The sequence below is a fragment of the Somniosus microcephalus genome, chromosome 16 (assembly GCF_052327205.1).
Source record: "Somniosus microcephalus isolate GS21.2 chromosome 16, FLI_Smic_1.0, whole genome shotgun sequence".
NCBI classification, from domain to species: Eukaryota; Metazoa; Chordata; class Chondrichthyes; order Squaliformes; family Somniosidae; genus Somniosus; species Somniosus microcephalus.
In genome coordinates, this window is record NC_141002.1 from 76,788,347 (window position 1) to 76,812,096 (window position 23,750).

General features: G+C 47.8%; 1 protein-coding gene across 1 annotated transcript; it reads right to left on the minus strand.

Moving 5' to 3' along the window:
* Window positions 1-1,045: 1,045 nt before the first annotated feature.
* Window positions 1,046-22,901, minus strand: LOC147106309 (uncharacterized). The gene is made up of 5 exons (XM_086009767.1): window positions 22,561-22,901; window positions 21,844-22,006; window positions 21,490-21,684; window positions 16,901-17,011; window positions 1,046-1,089 (listed from the first exon to the last, which is right to left on the minus strand). The coding sequence occupies exons 1-5, from the start codon at window positions 22,804-22,806 to the stop codon at window positions 1,046-1,048; spliced, it is 759 nt and encodes a 252-aa protein (XP_085865893.1). The 5' UTR covers window positions 22,807-22,901.
* Window positions 22,902-23,750: the final 849 nt, after the last annotated feature.

Below are 23,750 nucleotides of genomic sequence, written 5' to 3' on the forward strand. Positions count from 1 at the left end.
CATTAACTACCAAAACTTAACTCAAACATTTCAGTCTGGTTTGAATACCATGCAACTTTCGACAGGGAACTTTTTATGGAAACATCTGGGAGATTGTCTCACTTTTATTGCCACTTTAGAAAATTGTTTGGCAAAGATCCACGTTTTTGAAAATTCTAGGCGCCCTCTAAAATGGCGGCGCAGACAGAATTATTACTTATTGGCTTGGCCCTAAAAGGCATCATAAGCGCAAACTTTTTCTTGGACCAAAGATTTGACGATAGGAATCTATATGATCTGTTAAAGTCCCCGTGAGGATGCTTCATAGCAGAAGTCCTTTATTATCTTTTTGGGGGTAAACAGAAGCCGGACAGAAAGCATAGCGTCATTTTCACTGACGGGTGAAATCCTAGAAAAATGTTCATTGTTACCAGTCTTGTGCCGCAAACCGTTCCTTTCATTGCGTTTTGTGCTTGCTAAGATTGACAATGTAAATAAATATGATCAATTTTGTCAGTTGATGTGGCACTGGTTTCCTCCAGTATTTTGACATGGTGTAGTCTTCAAGTGAGAATGATGCTACGCTGCAAAAACATAGTCACAAATATGTTAGTATGGCTTTGTAGTCATAAGCTGCCGAAAAGATCTTTGAAGTATACTTGCACTCCTTAAACTCTGGTAGTTAGAGAATAATGAGGTGTTAATGCTGACCCAATTCAGCTGAATTCTTTAATGATTTGCCAAGGTCAGAATGAGACCATTAACCTGTTGTTTAAAGAAAAGTCTCACAATCAGTATCCTGTTTAAAAATCAAATCATTAAGAAGAAATAAGATTTTTAAAAATATCGTATCACTTGTTCTTTTCTGTTCTCGATTGATTTTTGAGCATCAGTGCTGGTGACATCATTAGAGGAACTGGCTGAGACAAGTTACTGAACCTAATGATGTCTGGAGTTGAATTAACATTAATATATAATGTCATCAACCCAGGCTGTTGCACAGATCTTGTCACTTTAGTTGTGTATATTTTAATTCAGTTTCCTCACACAGTCAGAAACAGCAACTTCACTCGGTCATGTGCTGAAAATGCTCATCAAGTCTGACAGCACCTAAAAAGGGAAACAAACAGGTTAACGTTTCAGATGTGAACCCTGGGGTTTCAAGAGTAGCAGGTCTCGCTCTGAAACATTAACCTGACTTTTCTCTTTACAGATGTAGTGTATTTCCAGCATTTTCTGCTTTTATTTCACATTTCAGCATTTCCAGATTTTTTTTCTGACGCAGTTGTCAGTCATTTGAAGCATCGAAAATCAACAACTGCCAAAAATAAAGTTAACTTGATTATGATTCTTATTTTGTGGCTGATTTTGAAAAAGAATTCTGAGGGAATGAACTGAGCCTAGGTGACCCTTGCTTAGTAACATGCAGTCAGTGTATAATGGCTCATTGGATGTTTACTGTGACTGGTGAGCACCACACAGAATATTAAAAATTTCCCTGATTTCTCTATTTGGATTTGATGTTGTTATTTTCTGTTAGTTTATCTCTTTGGGTGGCCCACTTCTGGTGGGGATAGGCAATGCCCAACCCAATCCTCTCTTTAAAATTTAGGGCCCTTTCATGTCCACAGACCAACTGTAAAATAGAATCCTCGTACCATACACCTTCTCTGGAGTCTCCGTCAATACGTGTTGTGCTCTTGACTTTGAAAAAGACAGAGGTCAGCAGCAGTTCAATTCCTAGTGTGTCAAAAATTATTTTTCCTAAAAAGGACCATTCATTGTGCATATTTCATCTTTCTTCCGATATTCATGACCTCATAGTTATAAACATTAAGATGCAGATGTCGGACACAGCAGTGCCGTAAAGCGAGTTAAAATTCTCCACATGTTCAGCTTGTGTTGTGCTTAAATACACTTCTTTCACAATCCATTGACAGGTGCAGTAGAGGGACTATTGGGCAAACCAGATAAAATAGATTAAAATAAACAGATGAATGCCTTCATTAAAATAGAATGCAAAGAAATGTCATGCCAACGTGTTCCTATGCCAATATCTCACAGTGTGACTTCACTCCATTTGTTGTCAAATTTTGTAGAAAGACAGTTGCAGTTGGCATTTAATTAAAAGAAAATTCCAGGCTATATTAACTGGAGAGAGGTGGCCATGTTGATGAAATATGTAGCCATGCCAAGGATAAAATAGATCAGCAACTATCCTAACAAAAGGAGAAAGCTGACTGGCAGATCTCGAACGAGGGCTGCCAAACACCCTTACGAAGCTGCTCTGTTCCCTTTACTGATACTCCACAGCGTCTCCCTGCTTGACTATTCGCTGCTTAATGTCAAACAGAAGAATCAGAAGATTGTGGCAGCGGTCTTAGGATTTATCCCAAAAGGTCAGTTCCCAGTTTATAAACCAACGTTTATAGCATGGAGTTCTGTCCACAGGATACCAGATGTTGCTGAGGAAAAGAATGAACAGAGTGGAAAACATTTACTCTGAAGACATGTAAATATTTTAATTGTTTTATGCCCATAAAGAAAGGGAAAATGCATATTTTTGAATGCTAACAGATTTACTGCTGTAAGAAGTCACACAACACCAGGTTATAGTCCAACAGTTTTATTTGAAATCACAAGCTTTTGGAGCGCTGCTCCTTTGTCAGGTGAAGTGGAGAGATGCCTATAGACACAGATTATATAGTCAGAGAATAATGCCAGATGATTACAGGTAATCTTTCTAACTGCCATTTATCACACCTCGGCAGAGAGATAATCACAGCAATCAAAGGTGTGAATGGTGTCCAAACAGGTCAGTCAGGAAAACATTACATCAAAGAACAATGAGGTGGGGTCACAAGGGGTAAAATGTTGCAGATGCTGGGGTCTGTATGAAAAACAAAAAACAGACAAAGAACATTTTCTTTGCTGGAAATCACAGCAAGTCCAGCCGCATCTGTGTAGAGAGAGCAAGCCAACGACGACTCGAGTCTGGATGACCCTACTTCAGGTGGGGTTACATGTAGCATGACATGAATCCAAGATCCTGGTTGAGGCCGTCCTCATGAGTGCGGAACTTGGCTATCAGTTTCTGCTCTACAATTTTGCATTGTCGTGTGTCTCGAAGGCCGCCTTGGAGAATGCTTACCCGAAGATCGGAGGCTGAATGTCCTTGACTGCTGAAGTGTTCCCCGACTGGGAGGGAAAACTCTTGCCTGGCGATTATTGCGCGATGTCCGTTCATCCAATGTCGCAGTGTCTGCATGGTCTCACCGATGTACCATGCTCCGGGGCATCCTTTCCTGCAACGTATGAGGTAGACAACGTTGGCTGAGTCACATGAGTATGTACCATGTACCTGGTGGTGCAGACGCCGCAACCTCGAAACCGAGATAGAGTCCATGTTCTCAGCCTGTGCTCAGGACACAGCAGACCAGCTACGAGACACCGCCAAACAGATGAGGCAACGGAACTACACTGCCTACATGCACACCAAGAACAGGAAGCTTGAGAAACTCGGCATCACCACCAGCAGCAACCAAGCCTCCGCCGGTACCACGGTTGAAACCACAGGGAAGTCCATCGTCAATTTGTCCGACCACACCCTTCAACCAGACAAAATTGAAGTTCTCAGCCGAGTGCTCAATTTCTGCCCCACCACCAAAATGGACCCCATCGGTCTCGCAGCAGACACAGAGGAGTTCATCAGGAGAATGAGGCTCCGGGAATTCTTCCACAAATCCCAAGATGTCAGCAGCGAACCCAATGAGACAACCAATGATCCAGAACAGCAGACAGAGGGACCCGCAGTGCAGCAACCGAAGAAGAAAGAGTCAAATTGGACCCCTCCGGAGGGTTGCTGCCCTAAGCTTGACATGTATGCTCAAACTGTCAGGAGATGCATCAACACCAGATTCATCAGCCGCACTCACAAAACAGTCCAGAATGTCACCCGAGCACAACGCAACACCATCCACGCTCTCAAGACCAACCGCAACATCGTCATCAAACCAGCAGACAAAGGAGAAGCCATCATCATACAGAACAGAACGGACTATTGCAAAGAAGCATACCGACAACTGGACAACCAGGAACACTACAGACAGTTACCCGCAGATCCGACCAAAGAACACACCCGCCAACTAAACAGACTGATCAAGACCTTCGATCCAGACCTTCAAAGCATCCTACGCGCTCTCATCCCACGTACTCCCCGCGTGGGAGACTTCTACTGCCTCCCAAAGATATACAAAGCCAACACACCCGGACGTCCTATCGTATCAGGCAATGGAACCCTGTGTGAGAACCTCTCTGGATACATCGAGGGCATCCTGAAACCCATCGTACAGGGAACCCCTAGCTTCTGTCGCAACACTACAGACTTCTTCCAGCACCCACGGACCAGTTGAACCAGGAACACTCCTCACCACGATGGACGTCTCGGCACTCTACACCAGTATCCCCCATGATGACGGCATCGCTGCGACAGCCTCAGTACTCAACACCAACAACAGCCAATCTCCAGACACCATCCTACAACTCATCCGCTTCATCCTTGACCACAATGTCTTCACCTTCGACAAGCAGTTCTTTACCCAAACACACGGAACAGCCATGGGGACCAAATTTGCACCCCAATACGCCAACATCTTCATGCACAAGTTCGAGCAAGACTTTTTCACTGCACAGGACGTCCAACCAACGCTATACACCAGATACATCGACGACATTTTCTTCCTATGGACCCACGGCGAAGAATCACTGAAAAGACTACACGATAACATCAACAAGTTCCATCCCACCATCAAACTCACCATGGACTACTCCTCAGAATCAGTTTCATTCTTGGACACACGAATCTCCATCAAAGATGGACACCTCAGCACTTCACTCTACCGCAAGCCCACGGACAACCTCAGGATGCTCCACTTCTCCAGCTTCCACCCTAACCACGTTAAAGAAGCCATCCCCTATGGACAAGCCCTGCGAATACACAGGATCTGCTCAGATGAGGAGGAACGCGATGGACACCTACAGATGCTGAAAGACGCCCTCGTAAGAACGGGATATGACGCTCGACTCATCGATCGACAGTTCCGACGGGCCACAGCAAAAAATCACATAGACCTCCTCAGAAGACAAACACAGGACACAACCAACAGAGTACCCTTCGTCATCCAGTACTTCCCTGGAGCAGAGAAACTACGCCATGTTCTTTGCAGCCTTCAACATGTCATCGATGACGATGAACACCTCACTAAGGCCATCCCCACGTCTCCACTACTTGCCTTCAAACAGCCGCTAACCTCAAACAGACCATCATTCGCAGCAAATTACCCAGCTTTCAGGAGAACAGCGACCATGACACCACACAACCCTGCCACGGCAACCTCTGCAAGACATGGCAGATCATCAACACAGATACCATCATCACACGTGAGGACACCACCCACCAGGTACATGGTACATACTCATGTGACTCGGCCAACGCTGTCTACCTCATACGTTGCAGGAAAGGATGCCCCGGAGCATGGTACATCGGCGAGACCATGCAGACACTGCAACAACGGATGAACGGACACTGCGCAACAATCGCCAGGCAGGAGTGTTCCCTCCCAGTCGGGGAACACTTCAGCAGTCAAGGACATTCAGCCTCCAATCTTCGGGTAAGCATTCTCCAAGGCGGCCTTCGAGACACACGACAACGCAAAATCGTAGAGCAGAAACTGATAGCCAAGTTCCGCACTCATGAGGATGGCCTCAACCGGGATCTTCGGTTCATGTCACGCTACATGTAACCCCACCTGGCGTAGGGTCATCCAGACTCGAGCCGTCGTTGGCTTGTTCTCTCTACCCAGATGCGGCCAGACTTGCTGTGATTTCCAGCAAAGAAAATGTTCTTTGTCTGTTTTTTGTTTTTCATACAGACCCCAGCATTTGCAACATTTTACCCCTTGTGACCCCACCTCATTGTTCTTTGATGTAATGTTTTCCTGACTGACCTGTTTGGATACCATTCCCACCTTTGATTGCTGTGATTATCTCTCTGCCGAGGTGCGATACATGGCAGTTAGAAGGATTACCTGTAATCATCTGGCATTATTCTCTGACTATATAAGCTGTGTCTTTATGCATCTCTCCACTTCACCTGACAAAGGAGCAGCACTCCGAAAGCTTGTGCTTTCAAATAAAACTGTTGGACTATAACCTGGTGTTGTGTGACTTCTTACATTTGTCCACCCCAGTCCAACACCGGCATCTCCACACCATGTCTTACTGATGTCTGTGTTACATTTTTCTACTGCCATTATGTTATCTCAAATAAGTACAGCTACTCCACCTTCCCTTTTCCCCACTCTATATTTTCTATAGTTGTTATACCCTGCAATGTTTAATTCCCATGTCTCAGTAATCCCGACTATATCTGGTTCCTCACAACTTATTATTGCCTCCAGTTCCCCTATTTTAGTATGGATACTGTGTGCATTGCTGTACAGATATTTTAGTTCATTTTTAATAGCAGTTCCTCTCACTTTATGTAATACCCACTGGAAATGTTAAGTACGCTAAGTATGGTTATCAATCTTTAACTTAGACACTGTATTATCATTGTTATAAATCCCTGGGTTAAAGTTGCCCATGTGAAGGTACGGCAAGAACTTTTAAGGACACAATGTGACTAAGAGCAGACTTTCCATAATTCTGCACCAGTATCAACTGTTGCAGACAGTGAGGCTGCGCAGTCTCCAGGCAGAAACCCCAGGAGGAAGGGGTGGAGTCGGGTTTTTCGAGCGGGAAACGCGAGCGACTGGAAGAGAAGAGGGCAGGAGCTCTGAAAAGAGGGCTCAGGAGGCAAATGGCTGCCGCATCCCGTCCCGGGCTTCCAAACTCGGCCGCCGCCCTTCGTATTAGTAGCTCTGCATCCAGAACTCAAAGTGGGATTCAGTGATCGTGAAGAGAATTCAACGAAGGGGTTCGGAGTCGTAAGTCTTGCAGACATTATACATACCATGAGCTCCAACTTAAGCGCGCCAACGAAAGAGTGCACTCGAATTTGGACACAGGGACAGATTCTCCTTTGAATCCATGTAAATGGAGAATGTATGTTTATTATGTCTAGATTCATTCTAATGTATGCAAATGTCTAATTTAGTTCATTGACCTGTAATCTTCTTATACTGTCTGAAGTTAAAACTATAAAGTAAGATAATTAGAATTAAGCCATTGTAGTAGTGATCTCCTTACTGGACTATAGAATACTGTCTACAACAGAGACCACATCTCACATACATCTAGAGAACCGTGAAGGGGTTACATTTATTTTTAACCATCTTTTTACATTCCTGTTCTATAATGCTATTTTTTTTTTTTTTTTATTCGTTTATGGGATCTGGGCGTCGCTGGCAAGGCCAGCATTTATTGTCCATCCCTAGTTGCCCTTGAAAAGGTGGTGGTGAGCTGCCTTCTTGAACCGTTGCAGTCCGTGTGGTGATGGTACTCCCACAGTGCTGTTAGGTAGGGAGTTCCAGGATGTTGACCCAGCGACGATGAAGGATCGGCGATATACTTCTAAGTCAGGATGGTGTGTGACTTGAAGGGGAACTTGGAGGTGGTGGTGTTCCCATGCGCATGCTGCCCTTGTCCTAGGTGGAGGAGGTCGCGGGTTTGGGAGGTGCTGCCGAAGAAGCCTTGGTGGGTTGCTGCAGTGCATCTTGTAAATGGCATACATTGCAGCCACGACATGCCGCTGGTGGAGGGATTGAATGTTTAAGGTGGTGAATGGGCTGCCAATCAAGCGGGCTGCTTTGGCCTGTATGGTTTCGAGCTTCCTGAGTGTTGTTGGAGCTGCACTCATCCAGGCAAGTGGAGAGTATTCCATCACACTCCTTACTTGTGCCTTGTAGATGGTGAAAAGGCTTTGGGGAGTCAGGAGGTGAGACACTCGCCGCAGAATACCTAGCCTCTGACCTGCTCTTGTTGCCACAGTATTTATGTGGCTGGTCCAGTTAAGTTTCTGGTTAATGGTGACCCCCAGGATGTTGATTGTGGGGGATTCAGCGATGGTAATGACATTGAATGTCAAGGGGAGGTGGTTAGACTCTCGCTTGTTGGAGGCAGTCATTGCCTGGCACTTCTGTGGCGTGAATGTTACCTGCCACTTATCAGCCCAAGCCTGAACGTCGTCCAGGTCTTGTTGCATGTGGGCATGGACTGCTTCATTATCTGAGGAATTGTGAATGGCGCTGAACACTGTGCAGTCATCAGCGAACATCCCCATTTCTGACCTTATGTTGGAGGGAAGGTCATTGATGAAGCAGCTGAAGATGGTTGGGCCCAGGACACTGCCCTGAGGAACTCCTGCGGCGATGTCCTGGGGCTGTGATGATTGATCTTCAACCACCACAACCATCTTCCTTTGTGCTAGGTATGACTCCAGCCAGTGGAGCGTTTTCCCCCTGATTCCCATTGACTTCAGTTTTACTAGTGCTCCTTGATGCCAGACTCGGTCAAATGCTGCCTTGATGTCAAGGGCAGTCACTCTTACCTCACCTCTGGAATTCAGCTCCTTTGTCCATGTTTGGACCAAGGCTGTAATGAGGTCAGGAGCCGAGTGGTCTTGGCGGAACCCAAACTGGGCATCAGTGAGCAGGTTATTGGTGAGTAAGTGTCGCTTGATAGCGCTGTCGATGACACCTTCAATCACTTTGCTGATGATTGAGAGTAGACTGATGGGGCGGTAATTGGCCGGGTTGGATTTTTCCTGCTTTTTGTGGACAGGACATACCTGGGCAGTTTTCCACATTGTCAGCTAGATGCCAGTGTTGTAGCTGTAATGGAACAGCTTGGCTAGAGGTGCGGCTAGTTCTGGAGCACAAGTCTTCAGCACGATAGCTGGGATGTTGTCAGGGCCCATAGCCTTTGCTGTATCCAGTGCGCTCAGCTGTTTCTTGATATCACGTGGAGTGAATCGAATTGGCTGAAGACTGGCTTCTGTGATGGTGGGGACCTCGGGAGTAGGCCGATATGAATCATCCACTCGGCACTTCTGGCTGAAGTTGGTTGCAAACGCTTCCTTGTCTTTTGTCTTGTCTTTTGCACTCACGTGCTGGGCTCCACCATCATTGAGGATGGGAATACTCTTGGAGCCTTCTCCTCCCGGTAGTTGTTTAATGGTCCACCACCATTCACGACTGGATGTGGCAGGACTGCAGAGCTTTGATCTGATCCGTTGATTGTGGGATCGCTTAGCCCTGTCTCTAGCATGCTGCTTCTGCTTTTTAGCATGCATGTAGTCCTGTGTTGCAGCTTCCCCAGGTTGGCACCTCATTTTTAGGTACGCCTGCTGCTGCTCTTCTACACTCATTGTTGAACCAGGGTTGGTCGCCTGGCACTGGTAGAGTGAGGGATATGCCGGGCCATGAGGTTAAAGATTGTGGTGAAATACAATTCTGCTGCTGTCCCACAGCACCTCATGGATGCCCAGTTTTTTGAGCTGCTAGATCTGTTCTGAATCTATCCCATTTAGCACGGTGGTAGTGCCACACAACACGATGGAGGGTGTTCTCAGTGTGAAGATGGGACTTCATCTCCAGAATGACTGTGCGGTGGTCACTGCTGCCAATGCTGTCCTGGACAGATGCATTTGCGACAGGTAGATTGGTGAGGACGAGGTCAAGTAGGTTTTTCCCTCGTGTTGGTTCTCTCACCACCTGTCGCAGGCCGTTATGTCCTTCAGGACTCGGCCAGCAGTGATGCTACCGAGCCACTCTTGGTGATGAACATTGAAGTCCCCCACCCAGAGTACATTCTGTGCCCTTGCTACCCTTAGTGCTTCTTCCAAGTGGTGTTCAACATGGAGGAGTACTGATTCATCAGCTGAGGGAGGGCGGTAGGTAGTTATCAGCAGGAGGTTTCCTTGCCCGTGCTTGACCTGAAGCCATGAGACTTCATGGGGTCCGGAGTTAATGTTGAGGACTCCCAGGGCCACTCCTTCCCAACTGTATACCACTGTGCCGCCACCTCTGATGGCTCTGTCCTGCCGGTGGGACAGGACATACCCAGGGATGGTGATGGAGGAATCTGGGACATCAGCTGAAAGGTATGGTTATGTCAGGCTGTTGCTTGTCTAGTCTGTGGGACAGCTCTCCCAATTTTGGCACAAGTCCCCAGATGTTGGTGAGGAGGACTTTGCAGGGTCGATTGGGCTGGGTGCCGTTATCGAGTCCAAAGCCGGTGCTGAGGTCGATGCCGGGCGGCCCGTCCAGTTTTATTCTTATTATTGTTTTTCGTAGCGGTTGTGTACAACTGAGTGGCTTGCTAGGCCATTTTAGAGGGCAATTAAGAGTCAACCACATTGCTGTGGTTCTGGAGTCACATATAGGCCAGACCAGGTAAGGACGACAGATTTTTATGACAATCCGATAGTTTCATGGTCAGCATTACTGACACTAGCTTTTTATTCCAGATTTATTTAATTAACTGAATTTAATTTAAATTCTCCAGCTGCCCTGGTGGGATTTGAACTCACTTCTCTGGATCATTAGTCCAGGCCTCTGGATTACTAGCTCAGTGACATTACCATTTACGCTACCGTTCCCTGGCCATTTATGTCCTCCCTTAGTTTAGTCTGTCCCATGCTCTCCTTTCCTGTTTCATTTATATTTAAGCATGTTTCCTTTCTTGCAGATCCCACCACCACCCCCTCTCCCACCCCGTGTTCTTATATAATAGTGAGGGAAATGTTTTCACTGGGCTACTAAATGGAGAGCTATGTGCAAGTGAGCATTTTCTCTTTGGAAAGGAGAGAAAAATGAATCCAGCCAGCTGAAAGAGGTTGTGATTCTGCTTGATGATCATCATTGATACAGACTGTGGAAAAGTCTACAGGTCATACCATCCAAGCTGCAGCAGGATAAATGGTGCACAGCATCCTCCAAGGGAAGAAATTCAATACTGGAAAAGAAAAATGGTTTCTTTATGAATAGCATTATTTTAATAAACTGAGAAATCTGAACCATCACCTTAATAGTGTGCAAAAATGCTGCAGTTCAGCAGCTCAGCAACTCATGGGGTAGAAAGATTTGACTATAGCCCAAAAGGTCATAAGCACCAATCCCAGAGTTGCCTGTCACTCAAATTCAATTGCCTCAGTTGAGGGCATCTTGTCAGATTTTGGCTAGGTCACACTCCTAGAATGTGCAATCATGTCTTCCATCTCAGTGAAGGGAAAATCTGATGTCATCTGAATTAGGGTTTCAATAAATTACAGTATTGTGGATTGTGGGCAGAAGTAGGATGCAGTGCATTATGGAACATAATTGTGTTGGCACAGGCTGCATAACTCACTCGCACTGTAGGAATTAATGAATTATGACGGGGTTGTCACAAATGGTTTACCTACCATAATTCATCATACCCAAGGTTCAGTTTCTATTAATACCACACATTCGAACTTGAAAATCATTTTTACATTAATTCAATTTTTAAAAATTATTTAACTTTTGTAAGATCTTATAGATCTCTGAGTTCTTGGACAAGACACCAATAGGCAGCAGCCAGTACATTTGAGCAATAGATCAAGATTTATTAAGCATACAGCGTAATATACTTAATATTAGGCGATAGTTTTAATGAGTAGCTCACAGCTCTAGGTCTCTGGAACCTCTCGGACACAGATGACGTCGTCTTAAGTCTGTTCCTTTGTTCTCGCAGTACGTCTGTGTGAAATTGTTCTTTGGGTATCGAGGTTTTAACCCTTTTCTTATCAAAAGTTGGTTTGGCCAGAGTCCATATATGGTCTTTAACAAAATCACCTTTTTAAATTGGTTCTAATGGCCAAAATGCCATTGTCACTCAGACTAAGGTAACATCCCGCCTTTCCAGTACTTTTCCACCAACTTTACCATGTTCAGTGTTATCTTGTTTATAATTTTGTTAAGTGAATTCTAAGTTTTATACAGCATTATATAATATGTTATTTAATGATTTAACCTTCACTAGCAGTCTGTCGCTGTTTGTTATCAAAACTTAGTCAAAACTGCTTTTGACTGTGCAGCTACATTTTGAACAAGTTTTCGAATTACCCAGGAGTAATTATGAGTAATATTATTTGGTCAATGGTTACACTTGAAGTTATACATATATGATTCTCGTCTACTAAATATCTTTAAATATCAGCTTTTCGTACACTTTGGTCCTGCAACAGTGAAGTGGTCATATGGCTTGGAATACTGGGCTCGGTGCATGTTTGTGTTGTTCAGCGTACTCAGAGAATTCTACAGTGAAAAATAATAGGCTGTGATGAAGACAGTGAAAAAGAACAAATAGATATAAAAATAGAAAGAAGTCCAGAAAGGGGGTAAGTGGTTAGAAAAAGGAACAATCCACGAGAAAGTAAGAAGAAATATGCCTTAGTGTTACATTTTTGGGTCTTTTCTCCCCTTATGCCAGATATTTTAATTTTCATATTTTACAGCACTCTTATAGGTGACTCTTCACTCCTTATGCATCGCGTGTCATCACGGGCCCTGATATCTAGGTAAGTTTTGATAGCCTACCCCAAGATAACAAACAGATTTTCTTCAGCTATTGGATCTGTCACCTGCTTCCATCCAAAGATTCTCCTTTGCAGAGTAACACTAAAACAAACCTTATTTTAGATTTTTAACTGCCAAACTAATTTATTGAACAATAGATGAGCAAGTGCATAAATAACAATAATATAATATTTAAAAATATAGATATAATTAGAAAGAAAGAACTTTTCATGTCCATAGGATGTCACATAATGCTTTACAACCAATGAAGTACATAAGAACATAAGAACATAAGAAGTAGGAGCAGGAGTAGGCCATACGGCCCCTCGGGCCTGCTCCGCCATTCAATAGGATCATGGCTGATCTGAATCTAGACTCACGTCCACTTCCCTGCCCTTGCCCCGTAACGCCTAATTCCCTTATCTGCGAGGAAAATGTCTATCTCCATTTTAAATTTATTTAATGTTGCAGCTTCCACAGCTCTCTGGGGTAGCAAATTCCATGGATTTACTACCCTCTGAGTGAAGAAGTTTCTCCTCATCTCAGTTTTGAAAGGGCAGCCCCTTATTCTAAGATTATGCCTCCTAGTTCTAGTTTCACCCATCAGTGGAAACATCCTCACCGCATCCACCCGATCAAGCCCCCTCACAATCTTATATGTTTCGATAAGATCGCCTCTCATTCTTCTGAACTCCAATGAATAGAGTCCCAACCTACTCAACCTTTCCTCATACGTCAACCCCTTCATCTCTGGAATCAACCGAGGGAACCTTCTCTGAACCGCCTCGAGAGCAAGTATATCTTTTCTTAAATATGGAAACCAAAACTGCACGCAGTATTCCAGGTGTGGCCTCACCAATACCCTGTATAACTGCAGCAAGACTTCCCTGTTTTTATACTCCATCCCCCTTGCAATAAAAGCCTTTACAGCTAATGCAGTGTAGTCACTGTTGTACTGTAGGGAACCGTGATAGCCAATTTATGCACAGCAAGGTCGCAGAAACAGCAATGAGATAAATGACCAGATAATCTGTTTTATGAATATTGCTTGAGGGATAAATATTGGCCAGGACATCAGGGAGGAGACCCCAGCTCATTTTTGAAATGGTACAATGGGATCTTTTATATCCTCCTAAGAAGGCAGAAGGGGCCTCGGTTATGGGTCTCATCCAAAAGAGGCCACCTCTAACAGTTGCAGCACTCCCTCAGTCCCACACTGAAATGTCAACCTAGATTTGGTACTCAGGAGTCTGGAGTTGGACTGTGAACTCACAAACTTCTGACTCAGAGGCGAGAGTACTACCACTGAGCCATGGCTGACAGCACCAGTTGATGTTAGACAGTACTAACTTCTCAGATCAAGGAAAACAATAGTTTGCAACCTGTAGTTCAAAATGACATTTTATAATTAGCTTTTTTATATGTAGTTCTTATATTCTCGCCAACTATGGGAGCTATCTGGTCTCGTTGAAAGGTGCAGACCGACTCTGCTTGATTTGAACAACCTAAACTAATGAACAGCTCCTGAAGCAGTTTCTGGGGCTTTGTGGATTGAAATAACTGTCAGTTAAATTCAAAGGCAGCTGCCAGTCATACACATAACTGAACAAATTGCACGTTATATTTTTGTTTGAATTATGTGGTTTGGCTCCCACCTTAAGGTATCTGCTCACAGACCAAACCAAACTGCCCTCATAGCAATTTAGGCTGAATGCAGTTGGTTTTTAACTCCTTATTTATTGTAACCAATTTAAGGGAATCATTATCCAGATTAAAACTAGGCAAAATTGTTTTATTTTTGTCGCAGCTAGTTGTACTGCACTATATTGTGCAGTATCTCTGAGAGCTTTGTGAATGGTTAGCTGTGCTTATTTTGCAAGCTTGTACCATCTTGTGTGTGCTTTAAGTATATGGCTTCCTCAACTCCAGAGCTCTGCTCACCAACCTGACTGCTGAAATTTCTCAAGCTTAATAAGAGCTGATGGGATAGTTCGCACTTTCTGTTATTAGATAGTTAAATGCAGTACAGTGCGTGCCCAAGTGTTCTAACATTTAAATTACCAGCTCAGCACTGATTACAGTTAGACTGGAACAGATGTACAGTTATGGCTGCACTGAAATAGATGTAGGACACTTGTGGGCTGTGGGGCCAAATTGCCAATTTGACCGAAATTTACAGCATTATACTGCATATTTGTCCTTGCAGTGCAAAAGATGCCAAAGAACAACACAGGACATCAGAAATCACTGCTATTACCTATCAGTACTGTACTTTGTGTAAGTGCCGTAACTGGAAGAAAGACAACAATCTCTTTTGAAGAGGTACGTGGACTTGGGCAATGAGAACAGCATCACAGACAGACTGCAAAAATAAACAGAGGAAGGAAAAGTGGGAGACGAGAAAGGAGAGAAAGGGAGACAGAAGATAAATTATACTGTAAATAAGGGAGTGGGAAACACGTGAACTAATGTTATAAAGTAGTTCCAGCAGTGGTATGCGAAACCTGTTAACCATTGAGTATAAACCACTGCTGTATATCCAAAATGTGCAGTACATGCTGCATTAAACTACTGATGCCTCATTTTATCTTTTTAAGTCTAGGGGGAGAAATTCGGTTGTTAGCGCCACCGATTAATGCCTAAAGAGGCCGAGAAGTGGGGCGCTAGCCAATTTCTGGGCGGGTGCATTGAGCATGCATTTAGCGTCGGTGCTAAATCTTAGCGCCTGCTCATGGGCGCAGGCTGATTATGACGTCATTTGAGTGTGCAACGCCTTTTGGGCGCCCCGGACCGGAAATTCAGTGACACCCCCCTCCGTAGCACCTGGCGCTAATAATGACAGCTTACCTGGACCTTACCAAGTCGCTCTCGGGCTGGAGGAGCGTTATTTAAAGGGGGCTGGTGTGGTTTAAAAGCGGCAGCCATTTTTGGAGCACAACTTCCTCGAGAGCTACAAAGAGTTGCTGAGCTGCACACTGAGAGCCATTGGACCACTGAGCCAGTGCAGGCAGACGATCTTCTGCCTTCTGACCATCACCTTGCTGTTGGTGAGCCTTGACAATGGGGAACCTTCCTGTGGGCACTTATTATGGGGGCTGCATTGGAGGGGAACGTCTTGCTGCTGAATCATCTGGAAAGGGCACTGAGACGCTGGGAGAGGGGGGCGGGCATGGCCAGATGGAGGAGGGCCAACAGACGTCGCCACAGCAGACCTTACGCTGGCAGGTTTTTCCGACAGCAGTTTTCCTACATGAACATGCCGGAGGAGCAGTGTGTCAGAAGGCTGCGATTTAGAAAGGAGGTGGTGACTGAGCTGTGCCAGCTGCTTCAGCCAGATCTGCAGCCTCAGATAAGGTGCAGGACATCTCTGTCGGTGGCTGAGGAGATGCCTGCTGGCCTGAACTTCTATGCGAGCAGCTCTTCTCAGGCTGCGCATCAGAGGCTGATCAGAAGTAGCTTCTAGGCCCCTCTCAGGGAATGCTTGCTGCCATTCCAAGAACAGGAATGGAACCGGTCTGATACCCCCAAGCCTGTGAAGGGCAAGATGCATGTAAATAGCAGGCATGGCCATTGTAAATGAAGAAAGTGTTTCATTAAACAAAATGTGGTTCCTTCAAACATGAGAAAGCTATGGCAACAGAAAGCAAAACTAATACACTGACACATAACTGACTCTCACACCCGGGAGACTGTCCAAAACATAAATCACATTCCAACCATCTTCCTTGGCCTTGATTCCACTGCGCCAACCAAAGCATCCAATGCCCCATCAGTGAGTTGTTCCGCCCTCTGCCTCACCCTTTCCATGTCTTGCTAGGCTGGTGCGTCACAGGTAGGCTCCCACCGCTTTGAAGGCCTACAAGGCAGTGAGTGTGTCTGGTGATGCCAATTGACCTGCCCCTTTAAGAGCTGGCCGGCGCCACTGTGTCTGAGGGAAAGTGATTATTGACAGCACCCTCGCTGCGCCCCGCCGCGGCAAAATTGGGTTGCGCGGCCGGGTTAGCGCCTTAGGAGTAGCGTGCAGTGCCTGATTTAGCGCCGCAATCACCTTTAGGGGCGCTGCAACCCAATATCGCGCCAGGTGGTGCTAAATCGCAACTGGCGCTAGGCTTTGCGCTTCGCCAGAACTAGCGCCCCAAACGGGGCTATACCCAATTTCTCCCCCTTTGTCTTTTCGCTTCAGTTTTGGAAATACTGACTACATATCCTAGTTTACTTTTGTGCTGTCAAATGTTTCTAATCAAAGCATTTTACCAAGTGCCATCATTTTGTTTACATGGAATCACATTTTGTACGCTGCAGTTTCCAAGTGGTCTCACTGCATGACATTAGCTTTTGATAAACTCTCCACACACAAATGTGAAGGCCAGCAAAGGTCTTACTAATTCTGAAGCTCAGCCACTCATTCAACTGCTTTGATTCTTTGTAGTCTGAATAAGCAGCTAAACCTTCAATGACAATGTAAGGTGGAAGTAAATACTGCCAGATATGCTCTGTGGATTTAATGGAAAATAATGTTATTTTAGAACTATCGGGCATCTCCATTTATCACGCTGAGAGTTTGTTCAAGATTAAGTTACTATCTATTTCCATCATTCATTCTTTAGTGCTTTTTTTTGCAGCCTGCTGTTCAAAAAAGTAGAGTTTGTTTAGAAAGTATGGAGATTAGCATAATCCTGCATTCAAATTAAATATTAGCAATAAATGACCATGGCACCATTAGGCAAACTATGGAACTGAATGGAAAGCAGTGGAGCAAAGATTTCTGCCTCTGATTGCACGGAGACTGCTACTCTTTATCAATCCTGTAGCAAGACATTAAAAATACATTCCCTCTTTTTGTTGAGTACACCTTTTATGAGACTGTGATAATTATGAGTCAGATGTAACAGTTCTACTTCAAAGCTATTGAAGCAAACAGAGTTCAAGGCTTTCCCTTCAGTTGGAAAGCGATAAACAGCTTACCTGGCAGCTGGTAATGCGGTCAGACAGGAAGCAGACTTAAAAATTGATCCATAGTTATTGAAGATTTTTATTAAGTAGAATCCTTATTCGATGAGGCAATTCTTGTGGGTCATTGTTAATCCTGCCAAGACCATGATAGCATTGTTATTTATTTGAATCTTTTCTGCTCTACTTTAGATTTTTCTCTCTTTTTCTTTCATCCTTTCAATTTTAAGTTCCCAGTTCCCTATACCTTAGAGAGTGCATATATATACATATATATATATGTAAGCTTTCAATAGTATACCTAGTGACGTAAGAAAACTCACTAAGCACTTGGTTGAGTATAAAACAAGGCTTTAATCAACTGTTTCACAACCATGAGATTCTAGTTACATCACTAATTCCTGGTTACAAAAACGTCCGGTGCAAGCTCGGCCCACGCCCGAGTATTTATACTCCTTGGACGGCGCCACCAGCTGGGCGCCCAGTGTTATTTCATGAGTCATTTCTTCGTGAATGATAAGATACATGACACCTAGTAAAATTAACAGACAACGTTTTCATGAATTACAATAGCTACCAGAATTATCCTATGCCTTCATAAGCTTTCTCTCTCATCTTCAACAAGCGGTAGAGCATCACAACATCAGCCCTCATTTTACATTTAAACTATTGAGTGAATTTATTGAACAAAAGATGAATGAACAAAGATCAGTAATAAAAAACATATATATTTATAGTAGAAATCTTTCTATCTACTCCTTGAAAGGAAAACAATAAGGGGGAAAAATTTGGTTGCTTAGTGTCTCCCGTTAGTGCCCTAAGAGGTCGCTAATGGGGCGCTACGCAACTAGCGTCCGGGAGTGGCGATGTTTGCGCCGCACGCGAAATTGATCAGAGTTTTCCTGGCGGCGCTAAACTCTACCGCCCCGATCTCCTGCGCCCGCAGATCATGACGTCAGTCGAGCGTGCAACACCCCGGTGGCGCCCCAGACCGGATATTGAGTGGCGCCCCCCTCCTTTCCGCCTGCCGCAAGCAACGACAGGGAGATTGGAACGTTTTCCAGTTGGTGAGGGGCTGGGGTGGGGGGGGGCCGCTATTTAAAGGAGACATTTTTGCATCACTCATTCTGACAGAGAGAAAGAGAGAGAGAGGGCTGGATTTTCAGTTGCTTGCGCCAGCAGTTAGCGCCTTAAGAGAAGTGAATTTCGGGCGCTATGCGTGTAGCGCCCGGGCGCAGCGCAGTTTGCGCCTCACCCCAAATTAAGTTGGCCGTTAGCGCCGGCACAAAGTTTAGCGCCCGCCCGGATGCGCGCGCAGAAAATGACGTCACATCCTCGTGCAACGCCCTTTGGCCGCCCCGATTCCAAACTTCAGTCGGACCGCCCCATTGTGCGGCTGGCGGCCGGAGCGTTTGAAAAAAGGAATGCAACACAACCAGCGCGGGCCCCGGGGGGCGCAAATTAAAGGGGACGTACACTCCAGTATAAAGCCCAGCCATTTTGCAGCAAACACTCTTGTGCAACGCATTTCTGGACACACAACAAGGAGGATAGCTAACTGGTTTCAAGCAGCAACAGCTCAGGTATTTTTGGACTCAGGCCAGAGCGCTGCAAGTGGCCGTTTCGAAATTTGACTGTTTGCCAGGATTTGATGGGGGTTGCATGGGGTGCCAACGCGGAGCTGCAGCGCCATGTCCGTAGGGCTCGCAGACGCATTGTGAGAGGGGCAGCCCTGGCTAGAGGCAGAGGGGGCTACAGGCGTCGGCCACGTAGGCCTTACCCAGTCAGGCTATACCGCCAGCAGCGCTCCTACCTCAACATGACTGACGCGCGATGTGTTAGAAGGCTCCGATTCCGAAAGGAGGTGGTTGCAGAGATCTGCCACCTGCTTCGCAGAGATCTGCGTCCAAAGCTCAGGTGCAGGACGTCTCTGTCGGTGGAAGTGAAGGTGACGGTGGCATTGAACTTCTATGCCACCGGCTCCTTCCAATCCGCTGCTGAGGACATAGCAAACATCTCCCAGTATGGCGCACATCGCTGCATCCGCCAGGTAACCGAAGCACTGTTCAGAAGGAGAAGCCAATTCATCTCCTTCCCCATGGCCCTGCAGAGCCAGCATCAGCGCGCCTTGGGATTTGTAAGACTCGGGGACTTCCCCTTGGTGCAGGGCGCCATTGACTGTACGCATGTGGCTTTGCGGGCCCCTCTGGAGCATGGCGAGCAGTATCGCAACAGGAAGGGCTACCATTCTCTGAATGTGCAGCTGGTCTGTGACCACAAGCAGCGCATCATGGCAGTCAATGCCAGCTTCCCAGGCAGCAGCCACGATGCGTTTATCCTGCAGCAGAGTACTGTGCATGACATGTTCGAGGCACAGCCTCCCCCAAGAGGATGGCTACTCGGGGACAAAGGCGATCCTTTGTGTACCTGGCTCATGACCCCGCTCCGCGCGCCCAGGACCGCTGCTGAAGAGGCCTACAACGAGAGCCATCAAACCACCCGCAACATCATCGAGCAAACTATTGGGGTCCTCAAGCAGCGGTTCCGCTGCCTTGATCGCTCCGGAGGAGCTCTCCAGTATTCGCCGGACCGGGTCTCCCAATTTGTGGTAGTTTGCTGCATGCTACACAACCTGGCTATCCGCAGGACTCAGGCACTGCCACCTGACGTTGGAGCAGCACCTCAGGAGGAGGAGCAGGAGGAGCAGGAGGAGGAGGAGGAGGAGCAGGAGTACGTTCCCAGGAGGGAGCGACCAGGGCCAAGGGCTGCGCGACGCCACCTTATTACACGTTACTTCTAAGCCCCCTGTCAGGGAATGCCTTGTGGCCATGAGGGAAGATGAATGCAGCCGCTCCGCAAGCCCTCAGCCGGCGAAGCCACCAAACACTAACAAGAACAACCATGCAGACTGTATGAATAAAGATAATTATTTATTACACAAAAATGAAAACCCCTTCCCACATGAATCCCCAAAAACAATCAACGGGCCCCACAAAAAGCCCAACAAACGACTCACTCCCACAAACTGGGGAGGAGTAACTCCACATTTGTACAAACCTGGCCTCAACCTCGGCCTTAACACAAAAAATAAGCCCACGAACCAAACAACCATGGGCAAAAGAAAGATGGCCACCGCCATATAAAACGAAAGCTGGCCACACCCTCTACTGAGTGGCCCGCGAGGGCGAGACCTTGTCCAGCCTTTTGCCTCCCCTGCCCGGCCTGCTGCTCCTTCGCAAGCTCTGCCCAGTGGCTGCTGCGAGGCTGGGGGAAGGCGCCTGAGGCTCAGATGTCCTTCCACCAGATGCCGCTGGGGGGCGGCCTACACGGCCTTTGGGCCTCGAGGGGCCGGCTGCTGAGTGGCACACCTGAGCCTGGCCAACATCAGCTCCAGCCGCTTGCCCTTGACGCCCCAGTGGGGGAGTGGCGGCGACGGATGGCGCAATGTGGGCAAGCTGGCGTCTGGGATGCGCTGGCTGGTGCTGTGGCACGCTGGCACTCGGCCGGGCCCGCACTGCAGGATCCGCAACAATCAGCCGAGGGGCAGCTCGCTGGGATGCTCCAGCGCGGCGGCTGCCCTGGCGATGCCTGCCTGAGACAGCGCGTGTGGCAGCAGTGAGTGCCCCTGTTGTCCTGGTGTGCGCCCGCATCACACCTGCCAGGGTCTTGACGGCATCAGTGAGCATGCGGCCACTCGCGGCAGTTGATGCCCCGAACTCGCGCACACTGGTCGCCAGCGACTCGATGGCCTCAGGCATGCGCCCCACCACGCTCATGAGCTCCGTGTGGCGCCGGTCCGAATCCTCGGCCATCTTGTCCAGCTTCCGCGCCTCCTCCGAGGTGAAGGTGTCCGGACTGGAGTCGGGACTCTCCCGCTGGGGAGCAGGGGACCGAACTAGGGGAACCTTGCCACGCTGGTGGCGGCGAGTGTCCCGATCAACTGCACTCCCCTCTGATCCTTCCCCCCTTTGGGGGGAAGGCCGCGGCCCACGCGCAGGGCTCCTGGGTGGCTGGACGCCACTGGTCCCAGAAGCTGGAATCCCCTGCGACAGTTGGTCCAGGCACTCGTCCAGTGAGGACGTGTCAATCATTTCGTCCTCTCCTGCGGGACCTGAGTGTTCCCCTGATGGTCCGGCTTGCTCTTGCTCCTCCTCCTCCTCCTCCTCCTGCTCGGAGGGGCTGTCACTGGCAGCTTCAGGGTCCTGGTCGTCACCAGCTGAAAGCAGGAATGCACAAGAGTAGCTTCAGAGTGAGGAGACGGCGTCAGCGAGGGAGTTAGGACTGGTGGCATTCAGCGCATTGGTGGGACAGTGGCAAAGGAGGTAGCTCGGATGCGCAAGTGCGACGCGAGAGGGCCAAAAGGCGAGGTCCTTACCATTGCCGGGCAGTGGAGGGTCGGCTACTCCGCACGCTGTGGGCACGATCAGCCGGGCTCCCATGAGCCCACACACGCGCTCCTCCAGGCGAGTGAGCTTCTGCAGCTTGGCGCGGCCTCCCCTGGTCCTGGCACGGGCCTGGCGATTATAGGCAACTTTAGCCTGCAAGAGAAAGGACGGGCTGTAAGTACGGAGTGTAGCCCTGATGTAGTGTGCGCTGCCTCCCATGGTGGAATAGCTTGGCCAGAGTGTAGCCCTGATGTACTGTGCACTGCCTCCCATGGTGGAATAGCTTGGCCAGAGTGTAGCCCTGATGTACTGTGCACTGCCTCCCATGGTGGAATAGCTTGGCCAGAGTGTAGCCCTGATGTAGTGTGCACTGCCTCCCATGGTGGAATAGCTTGGCCAGAGTGTAGCCCTGATGTAGTGTGCACTGCCTCCCATGGTGGAATAGCTTGGCCAGAGTGTAGCCCTGATGTACTGTGCACTGCCTTCCATGGTGGAATAGCTTGGCCAGAGTGTAGCTCTGATGTACTGTGCACTGCCTCCCATGGTGGAATAGCTTGGCCAGAGTGTAGAGTGCAGAATGGGCAATTGATGCTCATGACTATCCCAAAGCTGCTGGCTGAGGGCTGGCCATTAGGACTTTCAGCTCCCTTTGCCCATCATGTCAGGTGTACATGCAAAATGAGGAGGAGACTGGAAAGGGTACTCACCCTGACAATCCTGGTCAGGTCGTTGTATTTTTTACGACATTGTTTGTGGGTCCTGGGGGCATCGCCGGTGAACGTCACCCTGTTGGCGATCTGCTTCCAGGCTCTGGTGTATTCTTGGTGGTTCGGATTCCTCCCAGTCTCTGGGAACAAGATCCTGCGCCTCTTCTCCAGAGCTGTCACCATTATTTCCAGATCACCCTCTGAGAAGCGCAGGGCACGCTCACGGGCCTTCTCTGGCGTTGCCATGACTCCCTGGGGCTGAGCAGCAGTGTTGAGGCCTATTTGCAAAGCTGCAGTGTGCAGGGCGTGGCAGCAGACCAAATCGTCCCTTCCCCCTTTAAGAGCTGGTCGGCGCCACGGGGTCTGCTGTCAATCAAAAAATGACCGCACCCGCGCTGCGCCCCGCCTCGGCGCTATCCCTCTGCACCGCCGGCTTAGCGCCTAAAGATAGTAGTGGAACGCCTCTTTTAGCGCTCCACCAACCTCTTAGGGCGAAGCCACTGAATTCCCGGCAAGGGGGCGCAACTTTGGGGCGGGCGCTAACTTCGGGCGGGCGCTAACTGAAATTCTAGGCCAGAGATTTCTGCATAGAGTCAACGCTGTGTGAAGTAGTTTTGGCTACTGAGCATCACTTTGCAGGTTCTTTTGGATTTGACCTTCATTACTTCGATTGTCAAGAGACTGTGGGGGCTGCACTGATTCGGGGCGTCGCCCTGCGCCTGCAGAATCGGAGGCATCAGAGACGCAGAGAGAGAGAGTGGCAATCATGGCCAGACAGAGGAGGGCCAACAGGCCTCTGCGCAGGAGACCTTACCCTCCCAGGGTATTCCGGGAACAATTCTCCGACATTAATTTGTCTGAGGAGCAGTGTTTGCGCAGGCTGTGCTTCAGCAAGGAGGTGGCCACTGAGCTCTGCCACCTGCTGCAGCCAGATCTGCAGCCTCTACTGAGGACCAGGATGTCTCTGTCGGTGTCAGTGAAAGTCACAGTGGCTCTGAATTTTTATGCCACTGGCTCCTTTCAAGCAGCTACTGGGGACATCGCCAATATCTCCCAGTTCGCAGTCCATTGCTGTATCCGTCAGGTCACAAATGCCCTCTATAAAAGGAGACACCAGTGCATCTCTTTCCTGATGACCCGGGCCAAACAGCATGAACGTGCATTGGGCTTTGCGAGGATAGCGGGCTTCC